Below are 18,171 nucleotides of genomic sequence, written 5' to 3' on the forward strand. Positions count from 1 at the left end.
TAAAAGTTCCCTGGAACACTTGGATCCTATTCCTGTTTCAAAGCGGGCTAGATCAAAATGCATCAGGTAACTTTTACTGTAGCGTGGTTCATGTGGACAGTTGGCATGTGGCATGCTAGAGCAGTGCAGATTTACACCCCAGCTTCATCTAGATAAGCTGTAAATCAATGGCCAAGAGTGCAAGTCCATAACTTTTTGAATTAGTGCTATTTTATTAACACTATAGCAATAAGTTTAAAAGATGCTCACAACAAAATAAGTAATAGCTTGCTTATGGTGGAATTTTTGGACTGCAATCGTTCCCTGCACACAATATAAATGCTTCCAAACCTACTTTGGATAGGTTACTACTTAGTGTCAAAGTGGAGTTGTTAGGGTCTTATTGTTATTTATACAGAGACTCCTTTACACCACCTAGAACTGTAAACAACATTTATACTGACTTTTAATTTACACTGCCAGGGAGGAGTAAAGGGGCCTTAGTGTAAATGAGATTTAGTATTTTCAGAGTCCGTTTTTAGTATCATCAGCTAAGTAGAGGTTTTCAGCTGTATTTCAAATATGTAACAGGTATTCAAATAAGAATCTACTGTATATTTTGAATGAAGCCAGAAATAGCATACTGAACCACTCAAAACAGTAACATGGAGTGGTTACTGTTCTCCACAAGATAGGAATAAAAGCTGAAAACAATTTCTTAGGCTGTAATGTTTTTCTGTAATACATATCGGAAGGATACAGATTTTTCAGTTTTTGACAATAACTGGAGATTGTAGGTGGTTTCTGCAATTTTTTATGCACAGATTGTGTTGATCTTACAAATTTGTATGCTGTCTTCACAGCAGGGCTGGCTTTGGTCATCGCTGTGTTGATTAGTGCACCTCCTTTCTGAAACATACAAAAGCATATTTTAATAACCCTTATAACACAGGTTAAAAGTTAAAACATTAGCAAGAAAAATAGATGACAGGCTGACATAAAATAAAGTACAAAAATAATAGCCCTCTTTTTAAATTAGGAAAAATTTCCACAGCTGCATTCTATCTACAACCTACTGTCTACATCTACACAAGGGTTACAGTATGTCATTATCATGGCTGACACATATTTATCAATGCATTCTAACATAATGACGTATTCTCATACCCATGCATGAACCGTTACCATATTACATGTCATATTGGAAGTTTTCCTTGGCTTATTAATGTATATATTGTATCATTTTAAAAAATCTATTTCTATCACATTGAGGTAATCAGGTCCTATTTAATCACAAGAGTTTTGTCAACAGTACTATCTTTTACTAATCCTGCCTAGTAACAACGTTGTGCAACACAGGTCCTCTGTTAGTCAGACTATGTAAAAACATTAATATTAACCAAACTGCTGTTTACTAGAAGTGATAAAATTCCTATCAAATCCTAGTGCCATACCTAACTCACAGTTATGGAATTTAACACAATATAGCATACAGAAAAAACCTTGGCTAGATAAACAGAAAAACATTCTGTGCTTTCCAAAATTTGGCATTTATTTTGTGCATGAGACATTTTCTCATTTTTAAACTAATATAAACATATTGTCATGACAAAGACACTAGTTTATGACAAAAATATTTGGGTAAAAATAACTTCCTTACTAATGTAATATACTTTCTCTGTTACAATAATACAAGGAACACTGCAAAAATTTAGAGATTGCGGCTAATTGACCATATAAAGTCAAATATCCTTTTAAAGCTCGATGTTCAGTATGCTGACTTTTTCAAAGATAAATAAACTAGTCAAATAAAAATAAAATTGTTATACCTTTACTGTATGCACCCACTGCTGATAAGATCTTGAATTTCCTAAGATGTGAATGTAAAATAAAATAAAATAATCAGAAACACATTCAGCACATTTTTGGGTGTTCCTGCCCCCTCCACAATACAGTTTGTATTAAAAAAAAATCCCCATAGATTGTTAAACATGAGTTTGAGCCTTCCAATACTGTGAAGGAGGAAAATCCATGTACACAAAAAGCAAAAATGGGGCTACCCTATTATGAACCCCCTTGTTTTCTTTCTAATAGTGCTTCTTTTTCACCATACCCAATCGTTTTCTCTGAAGAAAACTGCTAACTCTGACTCAAGTATGATGAGAAATTAAAGTCGCCATCAAATATTCAGACTCACTAAAAACGAAAGGAAAAAATTATAAAAAAAAGTCTGAACGAGGGGTGTGTATATATTGTGCTAAGAATATATTTTGTATTGGATATGGTGATTTCCCCCTTTTTACCTAGAACTGGGTTCCTTCCCCTATTCCTCTGGGCAAAAAGAAAAACTTGCAGTGAGAAAATGAACTGTGCTACAGACACTACCATCTTAATATCAGAGGGAAAAGGACTAGCAACAGGCATAAGGACTTTAATATCGCTTCACATCTCCTTTGCAGGGAAACCCACTGTGATTGGAAATGTAAATTACATGTTCTTTCCTTCACAGTGTAGAAGGCAAGTGGATGAGTAAGACAACTAACAACATAGATAAAATCATTGGGTGCTATTATATTATTAAATTGGCTACAGAAGATATGCTAACATTTGATAAGGTGGTTGAGGTAGAACTGAAACATCAGTTTCAGAAGACACTTCAGTTGAACATGCAAGACTGACTTTCTTACCTTTGAGAAATGTTAAGAGTAGCTTAATCACTTGAATTTACTAATATTGTGAAGTACAACGACAGTTACTATGAACGAATGCTTCCAAGCAAAAAATCTGAGATCACAAAAATCATGTTGCTCAAAGAGAGAATTTATCAACTTTGCAAAGAACACACTGATATCCTTTGACAAAACATCAGCTTTTTAATAGGAGATTTCACAAGTTTAAGCTCTGAAATAAATCTAATAACTAGAACCTGGATTGGCTGGTGGAAAGCCAAAACACCAACAATCTAGCTCTCATAGAACATGTCTGAGGACTAACTGGATAATCGTAAAAGCTAATACAGCAATTTCTGAGGGAAACAAGTGAAGGGATTTAGCTGTTTGGACTTGTAGAAATGCTTTCATTTAAACGTTCCATACCATTGCACTAAATTCCTTGCAAGCAATTCTGCAATACCCAAGTTCTCAGAAACAGTGCAGTGAGTGAAAGGGATGCCAAGTTGGAAAAGAGAGCTTACTAGAGTTGACTGTGCACTTATCCACGGCACAAGTGCCTTAACCAATATGCTACATTCACAAAGACTGAACAGTTATCTTTTTAAGATTGACTAGGCTCACTAGTTTCAGAGTAGCAGCCGAGTTAGTCTGTATTCGCAAAAAGAAAAGGAGTACTTGTGGCACCTTAGAGACTAACAAATTTATTTGAGCATAAGCTTTCATGAGCTACTCACTAGTGTTAGTGGAGGACACATAATATACATACAAAAACTATTTCCTCACCATAAAGTAGAATGTAGCCACTATTCATTCACTAATATAATGAACTTGAGAACGTAACAATTTATTGCTCAGGGTTATGGCAAAGTTAACCAAATAATGATTATGGGCTTGATCAAAAACCCATTGAAATAATGGACTACCATCGGCTCTTGCTTAAGAAAGAAATTTCCGCACTTGAAGTGTGTTTATCACGGCCCCTCTGAATTCCATTTGTTACAAGAGATTACAGTAGATGAGATTTTGTAATTTAATAAGAGGTTTATTAGACCAGTACACTGGTGGGGAGGCTTGCAGATCACAAAGTCTTCCGAGTTCTACCATTTACTTGTGAAGAAAAACAGATACATACTCAACCAGGGAAAACATGAAGCAAACACCATTTATGCTGAGCCAATATCTGAACTACCTCAAATTTAAATAGGAAAATGTTGAATTCTTATTATAAATCTCACATTCCCAACAGAGGTTCAAAGTCTCTTGACTTCTTTACTGTTAAGTAGAATCTTTTTCCACCAGTAGCTCCAAGGTTGTCACCACAACTAAAAAAATTAGTGTACTGATAAAATACGAATGTTTGCTGATATTTTCTTCACTAAATTTGCCAATACGTTTGGGTTATGAAAAAAACCCTCTCTGGATGAGTAAAATGCATCTGTCAAAATTATTACCAAGCCCCAGTCCAAGAAAAAAATAGGTGATAGGTGCAAAGGTGCAGATGGTTTGCTCTTATAGAAGCAGGAAAAATTCCTAGTTAAATTTCTTACTAATACTTATTTATGTATGAAGGCAATTTGCTGGGAATTACAAGACTTGTAGTTTGTATTTCTGAGCAGCCAGCTGTGACCAGGGGCAAACAAGTTTAAATAACTGTGCGTAAAGTTTTAATTGAACAGCAGCAATGCAACACAAACTGACACTGGGTTTTAGCCTGTTTTCCAATATGACCATATTAAAGAAAGCTCTACGGATGAAATTAATTTCATAGGTTTTGGGAATAAACATGAGATACTTTTTCCATCAATAAAAAATGTTTTTCCATTGTGAAAGGGAATGCAGTGAAGCATAGTGTGAAAGTGTGCAAGAGAAAAAAAAAGAAAAAGCAGACGGCCCAAAGGGAATATTAAGATGATTAGCAATCCTAATACCCCTGCAATTGGTAGGCTTCTGGGAAGTAGGGTGTTGAACACCTGATTCTCAACATTATTCCCAGGCCTTTGACTGCTATGGCATATCGTTCCCCATTCCCTGCCTCTACTTTACATTTACCTTGGAAAAAAATTGATTGAAAAAGGTTTTGCAGCAGGTGGGGATCAAACTTTCTACTAGCTAACAATTGTTTTTTCATGTGGCACACTTAGAAGGTACAATAAGGACTCAACAACTCTGCCCCTCCAGCAGAGCTAACACAGAGTAGAAGAAAAAGGCCACAGGGTGTACTATCAATAATCCTAGCAGTGCACTGAAAATTACATTCGCACTGATGATTCTTATATTTATCTTTGCAGGAGAATGCATGTGACGGAAGGTGTAAACTTGTGAAAAAGTTTTAATGGGAACGGTGCATGATACAGAATGCCATTTTGATATGGTAGACAATTTTTTTCCATCCTTCAGACTAAAAATTGTAGTTTCAAATCACTATATTTAAAGAAAACTCTATTTATAGATATAGAACGGATTAAATGCAAGCTTGCTTCAAATTTTCAGTTAAAATTTCTACATAGTTTAGCTATGTTTGTATTTGTTGGAAAATGCAATAAAATATTAACGAAAATGGAGAGGCTGAAAGAAAGTCCTTTCTTTTGACTCAATAGCATGAAAATCTTATCACTGTTCTTCATGATGTGTTCACCTGCCCCTTCAACAATGCATAGGTTACTTTGACTTTTAGTAACCTTTCTGAAAGCTGGTCTCCACCCAGTTGTGTAGTCTTCAACCAATGGCAAAGTTGATGGGATTTAACTATGAAAAATACCACAGTTCTATCCCATTAGTGTCACAAAATGTCACCCTCAATTCCATACTTGTTGCTCTGCCTGCACCTCATAATGACGATGAGACAGCAGCTATGTAAATATTGAATATGTGCCCTAAGCAATTTGTCCACAATGTGGTACAGCTTGTCTGACTTGAAAAGTAAGGATACAATAAATTCTAACACAAAACTGCTAGTGAAGGTGAACATTCCCTCCTGAGCATAGCCAGATAAGACATGTAGTTGACAAAACATATCAATGTAGAGCCAAGAACCTAACTTTATCCAAGTTCTAATGTTATTTCACTGCACCCTTTTGACCTCTTAACTGCAAAGAGCAAAGGAACTTTAAGCACTGACATTACCTATCTGAATGGACATGTCCACTGCATAAAAGCTATTCATAAAGTTGTATGAGTAAGTTGCCCTGAAGGGCAGGAGTGAGAGGGGAACAGACTAAATCTTGTTGTTACTTCCATTCTCTCCTAACCTCTTCAGGAAAAAATAGACTGCAGGCCAGATCTCAGCAGAAGGCTAGGAAGATGGGAGAAAGCAGGGAGCAAGGCCACTTTATAGTCAGACTCTAGACAAGTAGGCTTCTATGTCGAGAGTCCAGGGGACATGGCACAGAATCTCTTATGGTGGCTCTCCAGGACAAATCCTCCATTGGCCAGATCTGCTAGCTTGAGGGTAGCTTTGTAGCAGAAGACTGTCACAAAGCTGCCCTAAGAGACATGATTTGGTTCAACTCACGCAATTCACATTTATACAAAAAACTGAGGTTCTGCTATGAAAATTGACTGTAAAAATGGCATTCTGGGGGATCACAATTATTGAAGGAAATAGAGCTGGTTTATAACTAAAAAGGTATAACTAACTTGCCATGGAAATGGTTAGACAATCCTGTTGGAAATGCAGAACATGGAATTGTATCCACCTTATGCTTTCTTATATGTACTGGCTTGGCAAGGCTAGCAGGAGTTAAAAGTAGTACAGGTAAAATTTATTTCAGTCACTGAAGTCAATGGATATGACTGAATACAAGCAGGAAATAGTAGATATGCTTAAGAAGAAGATATATTTTTATACTGTCACTTTTTAGACTCGAACTGCACATTAAGATTATTTATTTAAGCATAGTGCATTTTGCTTGAGATAGTAATTACTCATATTTTGGAGAAATTTGACTTCGGTATATTGCAGAACTACATGAGATACATGAAGGAATTTTTAAAAGAGACATTAGAAAATAACTAAATTAACCGTTATTAAAAAGGAAGGGAACTAGGGAACTAAAGTCTTCCAATTATTACAAAAAATATACTTTAGCCAGTAAATATCTAATCAGTTATTGAGCAAGCCAATATTTTAAAAACATCTAATAAAATCTCATCTGATCTTGATTTTATAAAAACTAGTTTATTACAGTAAAACAATTCCATTTATTTTCATTTAATGCACTGCAAATGTTTGGCTAAATAGCTAATTCGCTATTCTGCTACCGATATATAACAGACTGAAACCCTGCTAAGAATGAATCAGAGGCATTTAAACTGGATAAGTGCTTATCTGACTATGTTCAAGTCAATATGATATCGTCCTCAACAGCTCCTGTGGAAGAGGCAATGATATATCGAAACAAATGTTCCTAAAATAATTCTGTACCTCCACAGAAGCCTCCAGAAGTGATCTCTTCTTCAAAAACATCCGAGAACCCTCTTCCTGCATTTAGCTTTGATAGTCGACCATCAATAAACTGCAATATAAAAAACATGAGTCAAAACTATGTTGGCCTTCCTTAGGTTTCACAATATTAAATTAAAGTATATATACGTTATATGTAAAATATCTATGTCAACAAGAATATAACAGATCACAAGAATGCTGTAATAATTTTGGATAGATATTATAACAATGGATATACATACAAGTGGCAGAAATATTATCACCATTTTACGAGTGGTTTTAGTATTCTTTTCTAGTGTTGTTTGTTGTGTGTGTGAACAAATATAAAACTTAATATATTTTAAACTAACAAGGTTATTCCTGGAATGAAATTCCAAATAACTTGTTGCTTTGAAAGTATTTTAATTTGCTTTCTAGCTCATTCTTTTTCACAGGAGATGATGTGAAAGTTTATTAAATTTATTTCATAAGAAATGTTTAATTTCAAGTTTAAAATTATAATCACTTATGGATATTGAGACATTCACTCATGTCGTGTTTGAAAGATCATGAACTGGCCTCATGTCATGTCCCTGATGCCTTTCCAGATAAGTATCATTGAATCAGAAGAAAAAGCTAGTTGAAAAATGAGGAAGATTTGTAGTTGAAATTTGGACACATTTTGACCATCTCTAGTTCAAAGCAAGGCTGAGCTGGGATATCTGATGCCCACTGACTGTGCACTTGAGAATTCTGGCTGAGGATTGAAACTCTTCTGGGTGAGGAGTTATGCAAACTGAGAAGAGTTTGGATCACAATCATTTTATATGGATGGAGAGAAGCTGGTAGTTGCAGCCTTTAAGGAACAGTGGCAACAGCAACAAGAGGGATGGAAGGATATTTTATTTAAATGTAGGAAAACTCAATGCACTGAACTGCCAACATAGAAGCACTGTGTAATACAGAACCATATTTTAAGCTTGACCTCTGCCAGTCTACACCTGACTGTGTGCTCATACTGGTCCATACAGCCACACTTTTCAGGTGCAAACACACACATGCCTGCATGTTTGAAAATTCTAACACCTGCACGTTTGTGTGTATGTGCATGAATCCATGGAAGTGTCAGAATTTTCACCCACAAAACAACTTTCACTTAATGGGATTTGCAGATACAGATTCTAACACATGTCCATATTCAGGTGCATATGCCCAAACATGTCAGAAACCAAGAACGGTGAACATAAAATAAACGATCATCTACTATAACCTCCCAGAAGAAATGAACACATTCTTTTAAAGATTCAGTTTGCCTTTCAGGATTAAGACTAGTAATGCAGGCATTTCTAATATGCTTTCAAGAACTAATCTATGCATTTTAGTTTGAGTAAGCAAGCTCAAGTCTGTACAGAGATAAATTGAGAAAACATTTTACTGATTATTTGTTTTCTAGCAGGAGTTACTAGATATTCCCAGTTACTAAAATAGCACATAGAAGCTAACAGAAATTAATTATTTGGCTGAGTGTCATACAGTATCACAGATTATCCAAACAGTACTGTCAGTGAAAATCTGATGCTTGTCAATGGATAGACTGATGACATGAAACAAACACCATTCTTCAAGTACAAAAAATTCCAGCAGCAATAATAATAGAGCACATGCTGTCGAAGATAATCATTCCATGTTCTTTCTTGGCTAAACTCTGTTTTATTTTTTCATTCTGACTCCAAGTAGGCTTCTTTCCAAATGGGTTTGGTTCATGGTCAGACCACTATGGGATCACTGGATTATTTCACAGTAAGAAAAAGAGATAAGAGCAATAAGAGCATCTTTAGCTACTGCTGTGCAGAAAACAGACTTTGAACTGCAAGACATTATCTCTTCGGGGAAAGTTATGAATTCATTCCATGCCATAAACCAACCCATGATTTATGGGCACTCTCATCATTTGGTAAAATATCAACAGAAAATGGAGAGGCTGGCTTTTAGTTTTCAGTGCACGGATTAGTCTAGCAAAACATTTAAAAGTAAATACTGCCAAATATAATTGTTAACAGAAATGATAGAAACTTATTTGAAGGAAGTAACAGTATTATTATTAATTATATCGAGTATCAGAAGTGAGAGTAAAGCCATTCCAGTTTTTGGGGGTTTTTTTGTTTTTTTAAAAGCAGTACATAGCGGAAAGCTTGGGTAATGTTAGTACAGCCCAAGTATAACCAGCATGGCTCTCTGTCCCCTTCTGTAGGATGGACCTCAGAAAGGCTTCTGATTCTGTCTGGTCTTTGAGCTATTAGATCACGGTCTTTTAGTTAAGGTAGTAGAAGCTCATGCTTTTAGATCCACAGAACCTGAGTTTGATACCCACTATTGACAAACCACTCAGTGGCACTGCATAATTAACTCAGAAGGAAAAATACTTATCTGCAATGTTGCTTCTCTGAAGACATCATTCTGATAGGATTCTTCCTTTGGGTCTTAGCTCCTCAGTAAAAGAATAGCAGGACTCCCAGAGTTCTTTAAGCATTTTGCCCTTTGAGGATAAAATATGAGCCAATTCCCTTGTGAAACTTTGTGTGCCACTGCCTGTAGCGAACAGGAGACGCCAGCCAATTCATTTGGTTGTGCAGAAGACAGAGCTCCCATGATAAGCCAATTCAAAATTAGGTAATGCAATCTAAAAGCATGCTTCAGAGGAGAAAACAATCAGGTATGAGAAAGAAATCACTTTAAAGAAAATAATTTCTGAAGTGATGTAGGAGAATGAATGAAAATCCTATCGTAAATCGAAAAGGAGGACTTGTGGCACCTTAGAGACTAACCAATTTATTGGAGCATGAGCTTTCGTGAGCTACAGCTCACTTCATCGGATGCATGCAGTGTGAGCTGTAGCTCACGAAAATTTATGCTCAAATAAATTGGTTAGTCTCTAAGGTGCCACAAGTCCTCCTGTTCTTTTTGCACATCCAGACTAACATGGCTGCTACTCTGAAACCTATCGTAAATTGTATCTTCAGGAAAGCAGAATTAAAGGTAAGTAATTTCCGCTTCTCTGTAGATATAATCTGTGAGTATTCTCATTTTCGAGGAGGAGGAAGCTTAAGGAGTGACTCATAACAAAAAAATAACCAAGGTTTAACAGCTTCTGCAAAATCTGGAGGAAACAGTTTCTTTTCTCATGAAGTTGCTGTCTTGGTGCCCCTTCAAAAGGATATGTATCTGAGTCCAGACAGCAGTCCTTATCACCCTGAACTTCTGCCTGCTCTGACTCAAGCAGCTAGAATTCTGTAAGTGAAGTGGGGGCCTGGAGCATCAACAGAACATCATAAAGCATTCACGCTGATTTTGCTAGAGCCGTTAGGGAGGGTGCTAGCACTGCGTTCCTGATGCTCACTGGTCTTGGCTGACTCAAGCTTTTTCTTTCAAGGGTTTACACTTTGCTCTAGCTGGGTCATTTCGTGGTAGACTTATAGGCGTTTTCCTGGGATGTTCCAAAGAGGCTTGAGAGGTGCTGCCCATGTTTCCTTATCAAATAGGGTGATATCTGAATGCAAATCTAACACGTGTGCACTGGGGTTGACTTCTAGGCACAGTGCAAAGAGTATGGTTGTCTATACTGAATATAGTTCTGCTGCATGGCTTTAAGCTGTGGAGCAGAGCTCTTTCCTCCTTTGAAGATGGGGTACATAAAGAGAAAAAAGATGCTGGAAACACTAAGAGGTTGCTGATGCAACGAGAAAGGAAAATGTACATTGGAACCCCAAAACAATAAACACCAACACACTAAAAAATGCATCTGAGTGCTCAGGCAAAGGTCTCACAATTCAGGCAACTTGCCAAGCCAGCTGGATGTTTGTAGAAAGAATGAGAAAGATATAAGCAGTGGGAAGAACTGGAGGAAGGCAGAGTTCAGCGAGGAAAAATACCAATATGTTATATAATGGGAATTTATAGTTAACAGTATGTACCTTAGAAAATCTCCATGCTGGTCCAGATATTCCTTATGAATGAGTTATTATTTTCACTGGACACCCATCAAAAATATTTAAGGTCCAAAATACAACGACTTATAGCTGGTGTTTGAAGCTGGGAACAAGCAGTAGCTAAACTCCAGACTTCTAACATGAGGTTTAACAACAGTAATATTACATTATCCTAATAAAAGGAGACTGGACTGGAAAAAAACCCAAAATTAATAAGTCATCCCAAAAGGCTGAAGAAAAGCTGGAAAAGGAGTAACACAGCCGTCAAATCTAAGGAAATACAAGCTGTTGAGCCTGAAGGAAAAATTGGCATATCTGACTTATTTAATTAAAATATGGACCTCTTCTCAGGCACAAAGCTTTATCTACTGAAATTAAATCTCCTCTCAGAACTAAAGAATAAGGCTATCTTGGTTTTAAACATGAAAAGTCTTGATCAGGGCTGAGGGAAACTCTAAAAATCCACAAATGGGTTATAAAAAAGGGCACCAAATGCCGCAGGGGTATAAACCCTGTTCCATATAACATGCTTTTAGTTAAAATATTGCCATGTCAATGGGGAAGTATAGCAGGAGGAAGGCCAGATTCTATGCTAAAATTATACAACTGAGAGGACTTTAATGATTTCGGTACGAAGGCAGCAGTCTTCTACGGATATAATAAAAAACATTCTAGTGGGTCTTTAAAAATAAATTTAATCTGATCTGGGACCACAAACCCTACTATGCATGAATCATAATTGTATTCTTACTGCATAGTGTCACTACAGGGCATAGTGAAGGTGGTTAGATTTCTTTTAAATTTAACCTAACCTGTGAATTTCCAGGATTTATTTATGCTTGATTTGGGTATCATTACAAGACTCCTGTAATGTGTACCCTAATCAAGCTTACTGTATTTTTGTCTTGAAAATATCAGTTTTTAAGCAGACAGACCAATTTCCACCTATGAAATTTTATCCTGGGATTTGAAATCTGTGTTATCTGTGGCTAATGCAACATCATCTGTAACACAGAATATGTCAGTCAAAGTCTGCCATCCATTACACCAATGCTACACTATTGACTTCAAGAGAGTAATGTTAATGAGTCTGTGGGTAAAAGTTTGCCCTGCAATGGAGTGTAGTTAATGTCTCTGATGATGAAATAATCCAACTGCCTCTACAACAGATGCAAGGCCAACAGGAGGAAAAAATAGTTTAAAAAAATGTTTTTGTCACTAAAGTGAAAAGATCTGACTTTGGACATACATAAGGAGCAGATCTGCTGAGTAAGAATGTTAAATTTGTACACAGTCACTTCTTAGAGTCAAAGCAGTCAATACATTAATAATCTAAGAAGCTTTAGGAAAAGAAAAAAGGCAACTAAACACAGAATGCTTGCCCTTTTTAGTTTACTTAATTCCAATGGCTTCTTCTTTTACTTCCCCCTTCTTCCTTTTCTTTTCCACAAAACAAATATAGGTATGTCTTGAACTTGTTTACAGATTACTGGTTAAATGTCAGTGTTTGCGAAGTTATCCACTGCGGTAACATAATGTTCAGATACACTTTTGATATGAAGGAACTGCAGTATCTGAGACACAGTTTATGTGCTAAACAAAAGAAAGAAACTAATTACAACAAAAGATAGCAGAGGTGTTAAGTGCAACATTACAGTCTATAGATTCTTCCCCAACCAACCTCAGAGATCTTGAAAAACACACTTCATAATCACTCAACAGTGGACAGGCCATCTTTGATAATAAATGTCTATTACAAAGCTTAATAATTCATATTATTATTCAAATAGTATGTGGGATATAGAATAAGTTTGGTCAAATACATAATAAAGTAAACAACAGACAATGAAGACAAGTGTTTGTTCTGGATAACAAGGAGCTACAGATAATTTAGGTCAGCTATCAGAAGATGAACTTTCCTGGGAGTTAGTATAGTCATGTAATGGTTCTTGATTTAGCTATTCCGTGGTGCAAATCCACCATTGAAAGTACTGCATCCATTGAGAAGTGTTGCAGAGTTTGGTGGTAAGAATGGACCTCAGTTGCAAAAACAAAAAAAGAATAAGTGCCAGGGCAGCACTTCTGAAAGTGGCAGACAAAGCTCATATGCAGCAAAAAAACTGCAGTTAAAACACCTCCAGGCAGACCAGCCTAGGTGTCTAGGCTGCTTTCAAGAATTATTTTCTGCTAAAAATAATGCTCCGTATCAGGAACCCAGTAAACTCATGTTAGCCTTTGAAAACACAAACAACCTTGAAAGCAGCCCAGTTGTCAGTGGGGAACTGCTGGAGATGAGGCAGCTGCGCTGTGGATTAATTAGAGAAGTGAGAGGAAACACAGCAGATCATAACTAAAGAAAAGGCAACATATTAGCTATTAAAAACATTTAAAATATAATAATTTTAAGATATTCTCATCTTCAAAGATATATATTACTTCCTCGGTATGAAGAAATGTCAGAAAAATAATAAAATTGTTAAGTGTTCTTTAAAATTACATATAAATTACAATTGAACAGCCAGATGGAAACTGACAGAGCTCTAATAACTTCAGTGGAACTACTCTAATTTACTCCATCTGAGGATCTGGCCACAATACTCATATCATAATTCAGACTCTTCGGCATGAGCAGTAGCCTTTTATTGACAAATATCCCTGATAGCTGAAGATACTCAGAAACATGTAACACTGGATCACAGCAATAAAAATAATGATGTTTCCATGTTATATTACTTTCTCTACCACCAATCTTAATCTGGTAAACACTTATAAATGTTTAAAATACCTCTTTTAACACTTCATATAAACGAAACCTTTGCCCCTGCAGATATAATACAGTTAAATAAAATAAACTGGATTCTAAGAGTTGATCCCTGGAGTACTCCATCTATTATTCTATTATTTTTAAAGTCTGTATTTATGTTATTTATTTGTAGGTATTTCCATAATGTTGTCCAATTAGAAAAGTGTCTACCTATGACTACTACAAGCTAGCATCCTTGTAGTTTATAAATCTCTACCTTAGCCATTAATCTTTGATACAGAAACTTGTCAAATGCTTTTTGAAAATCAAAGTATTCTACATCCAATGAATTTTCCTTATCTATTATGATAGTATATCTTCAAAGAACTCTAGCAGATTAGTTAAGCATTTACTCCCCTGCCTGAATTCATTCAGGCTAGCTTCAATCAAACCATGTTTTTTCTAGAAGTTTTCCCACCTTATCCCAGAAGATGTTTTCTCAGATTTGCGCGCAAACAAAGATAAGCTTACTGGTCTACAAGTTTATGGTCGGTCTCTTGACCCTCTTTCAAACAACTAAATTACATAAGGGAATCGAAAGGGAGGACAAAGAGAAAAGCCAGGAGAAAATAGCATGAAAAAAGTGTATCATGGATCGTGCTGAAGCCATGTTGTGTAATACTACAATAGTTATTACTGAGCTGTAAATCCTCCATAGGAAATGTTGTTTTGCGGTCAACCAAACTCAATACGGAGGAATTTTCATGAAACTATTAATTTATTTGTTTGGCTGAGGTCCTGATTTTGAAAAATTCTGTGTAACAAAGTGTTAAGTGCTTTGGTCCTTTGTCCGTTGACCAATAGAGCCTGACTATACTGAAGAGGCTGAAAAGTTCAGCTGCTAAAGTTCAGGGAGCTCCTTGCTTTTTCCTTTTCAAGGGAGTTCTTGATTGGCTCCAGAGGCAGACACAGCCAGTCATTTGCGGGTAAAAGTGGGGACTGTGTTTGTGCCTGCACTGAGATACAATGGGATTGGGAAGATTCTTTCCACACTTATAGGAGTTAAACATTTGCCATTCCCCCCTCTCTCCTATATTTCCTCTCAAAATGGTCTTCCTGAGAGCTTTCAAAAGCTGACAGGCAATGGATACAGAGGCAGAGAGGACAACATATACGTCTGATATCTGTTAGAAGGAAACTGTTAGATCACGAGGTCAATTGGCCTGTCATACCTGTTTAAAAAGTTGAAGATTCACTGCAGTTTCCAGGAACTGTTTGGTAGTACTTGAACGATGCTTCACAAAACTGTCCTCACAGAAAGTGATAGGCTCTCCCTAAATTTAAACAGAGCGAGTTAGAAGGTACTCCTAGCTATAACCAGTACTGGCACATTTAAAATTCTCCTTCATCAATTTTTCCCCCTTAAAAGTTAGCACGTACAGTTACTGCCCTTCAATCAAAGAGGTATTTACTGAATTCAAAAGGAAAGTAGGCAGAGACAGTGTAATAAAACACTGCAAACACTTTAAAGTTTTCACCAAAATGCATTTTGATGGTGACAATGTTCTGCTTGAGTTATGAATCTTAACTACTGTACAACATTACTCTGATTTAACTGCACTTAAACCAACGGCAGAAGCAAGCAGAAACTCTGAATGGACACCAACATGTTAAGATTATCACCAGATTATTTGTCTATTTGTTGTGCTAAATATAACATTAATGTGTGTGCAGCTAAATTTGATTAACCAGGAAATAATTAAGAAAACATAACTATTTTCTGTCACCAATTTCACTGTCAAATTAAAGACTCCTCCTGTCATTTCTGGGAGTTATTACATAGTCATACAAAAGGTTTAAAAGAGGTCAGATGAATTGTTAATGCAGTAAATCGTGCGGCTTTTGGAAAAGAAGGTAAGAATAATATGAAGAATACTGAGTAGACACGTCAAAAACATAAAGTGATGAGACAAGGTAAATATATATAGTCTTTACTGCAAGCTAATATATGCTAATCAAAGTAAATGAAAATAGTAAAATTATATTGTAACTCCTGTGTTATCCCTTAACTGCATAAAAGAGTATCTGTCTCTACTGTATAGTGACCAAATCAAATTACAGGAAGAAGACTCCCTTAAATTATATTATTCTGCTGTTTAATTTCCATAAACTCCACTAGCGCAGAGAAGGTTCTAAATATTTTAATACATCAATGTATATTCTGCATATTATTTCCATGATAATGATTCAGAGAGATATACTGCAGGGAGTATTGTCATGTAGGCAAAGGACCTACCCGTCAAGAGCATATGCCTTCATGGTTTAAAAAAAAATAAAAATACACCAGGTTGGAGGAGTTTACCCTAGATTTAGGTAAATCAGACAATTTGAGGTCCTGCATAAAATATTAGAATGCACAACTGACTCAGCTAATAGAACATTTTACTACCATGGACTTTTACACATGGTAAAAGCCCAGAATGGGGTAAAAGATACCCCTTATGTGGATCCCTACCATAATGAAACAGAGGAACCTTTCAAACACAAACTGCAGGCCACTTTGAAGACAAACATATTTCTGCCAATGATCACTGCCTCCTCCTGCTCCTATTCCTATTAACTCCGGCAACCTTAGGTGCTGCTTTACACAAATTGTCCTAAATTCTAGTTTACAATGTAATTCAATGCTTAAGGATTGAGAGAATGAGTTTCCCTCATGTGATCTGTCAGCACTTTATTGAGTTTGTCCAAAAGTATCCCTAAATCATCTTCAAATGATCTTTATGTTATATTTATTTGTAAATGGTAAGAGTATTATCTAAAGAGATGTTACATTAAAGCCACTGATGTCATTTTAAAACCTTGTTTTGATATTTCCAAGTGCTCCCTTCCATATTGATTTTTCAAAGACTAGATCTTGGATGCCTTAGGCTCCAGTTCATCAAAGCACATAAGAACATGGTTAAGTTCATCCCTATTCAGCACAGCACTAAAGTACATGCTTAATTTTTATTGTACAATCCTCCCTTCTTTATGGGATGTATGGAAGCTGTGGTGCACGATCCCTTTTCAATGCAGTACTTGGAAGCTCACCAGCTATACCACATCTCAGGGCAAACAATTTAAGTTGCCGTAGCTGCTAGGCTGTAGTACATATTAGATCTGAATAAGCGATCTACCAAATATCTTCAAAATGCCACCCTCCCCCCAGGCGCCCCCAATCATCTCCCTCTCTGACCAACTCATCACCAACCAGCCCCCCAATTCCACAGAACCTTTCTTTGTTCAGTAGATTTGTCACAAAAGATCACAACAGCTGAGATAGCAGAAATGCTTAAACTGAATCCTCAGATTTAAATGGCTGCAAACTGGAAGCATGATGTCTTTGAGAGAGCATTTCTCATCTAGAACTTACTTCCCCCATTTGTTCAATACATCACAAGTACACTGCAAGGTCCACCTCTTTACATAGGCCTTTACCTGAGGAACTGACCTGTGGCACACTTTTGGGAATGGAAAGTTGTTGATTCTTTTCGAGACATTGAGTCAGCTTGTAATGATTACTCTTTAAATACATACGTGCACCTAGAAATTTCAAAGAGGCTTATTTTATAAATAAAAAAAGCATCTAAAGCTGCATGTAGAGAACAGATAGACCCTCTGATGTTACCAACATATACCAGGGAAGTACCCTAGAACTTCAAACTCAGGGCATGACAGGTAAATAACGAAGAAAATTATTTTCAAATATTTTGATTTGAAAATATAAGGTCTAAACTATGCCCCCAATGTGTAAGAGTTCTGAAGAGAGGAAGTGAGCACAAATGAATTTTTCCCTTCCAGTGCATCCATATACAAGAGGCTAGTCCCAGTATGTGGCAGTGTAAAGCATGGATGGGGTGGCGGCGAGCAATACTAAAGGCATTAGCAGCCTAAGAGATGTTGGCTCTAAGGCACCATGTATCTTTGTGATGTGATGACCCCGTTGGGAGCGTGCTTCATCCATATTTTTAAAGCACAGAGAGGGATGTTCCCCAGCAGGCTTTTTCTAGCATCCACGGGGACATCATATTTCCAGTAAGCACTGTTCTATCTGCGCTCCCTTTGCAGTGCAACTCAGATTCACAAGCAGAACAACTGCATGTTAAATGTAATTTTATTTAGATCCATAAACAGTTTACATTCAAAAACAAAAGCCTTTAAGACTACATTAATTTATTGTTATTCTTACCTGTATAAAGCAGGCTTGCTTGAAAAGTTTTACCGTTTGAAAGATTCTGCTCAGGAAATCAAAAATACAGAATAAGAATTCCTTTAGAACCAGCAGAATTTTTCAGATCAGTGCAATTTTTTCGGGGCATCCCTTGT

The 18,171-nt window shown here is 36.5% G+C and overlaps 1 protein-coding gene across 4 annotated transcripts in view; it reads right to left on the reverse strand.

Moving 5' to 3' along the window:
• DENND1B (DENN domain containing 1B) overlaps positions 1 to 18,171 on the reverse strand; it is a 244,789-nt gene that overhangs the window by 33,395 nt on the left and 193,223 nt on the right. For all 4 annotated transcript variants that reach the window (XM_073356748.1, XM_073356747.1, XM_073356749.1 and 1 more), the window contains 4 exons: positions 15,036 to 15,137; positions 7,075 to 7,165; positions 1,809 to 1,849; positions 820 to 888 (listed from right to left, as the gene is read on the reverse strand). In XM_073356748.1, the coding sequence (XP_073212849.1) occupies positions 820 to 888; positions 1,809 to 1,849; positions 7,075 to 7,165; positions 15,036 to 15,137 (303 nt within the window). The remainder of the gene's footprint in view (positions 1 to 819; positions 889 to 1,808; positions 1,850 to 7,074; positions 7,166 to 15,035; positions 15,138 to 18,171) is intronic.

This window comes from Lepidochelys kempii, chromosome 8, assembly GCF_965140265.1.
Source record: "Lepidochelys kempii isolate rLepKem1 chromosome 8, rLepKem1.hap2, whole genome shotgun sequence".
Classification (NCBI taxonomy): Eukaryota; Metazoa; Chordata; order Testudines; family Cheloniidae; genus Lepidochelys; species Lepidochelys kempii.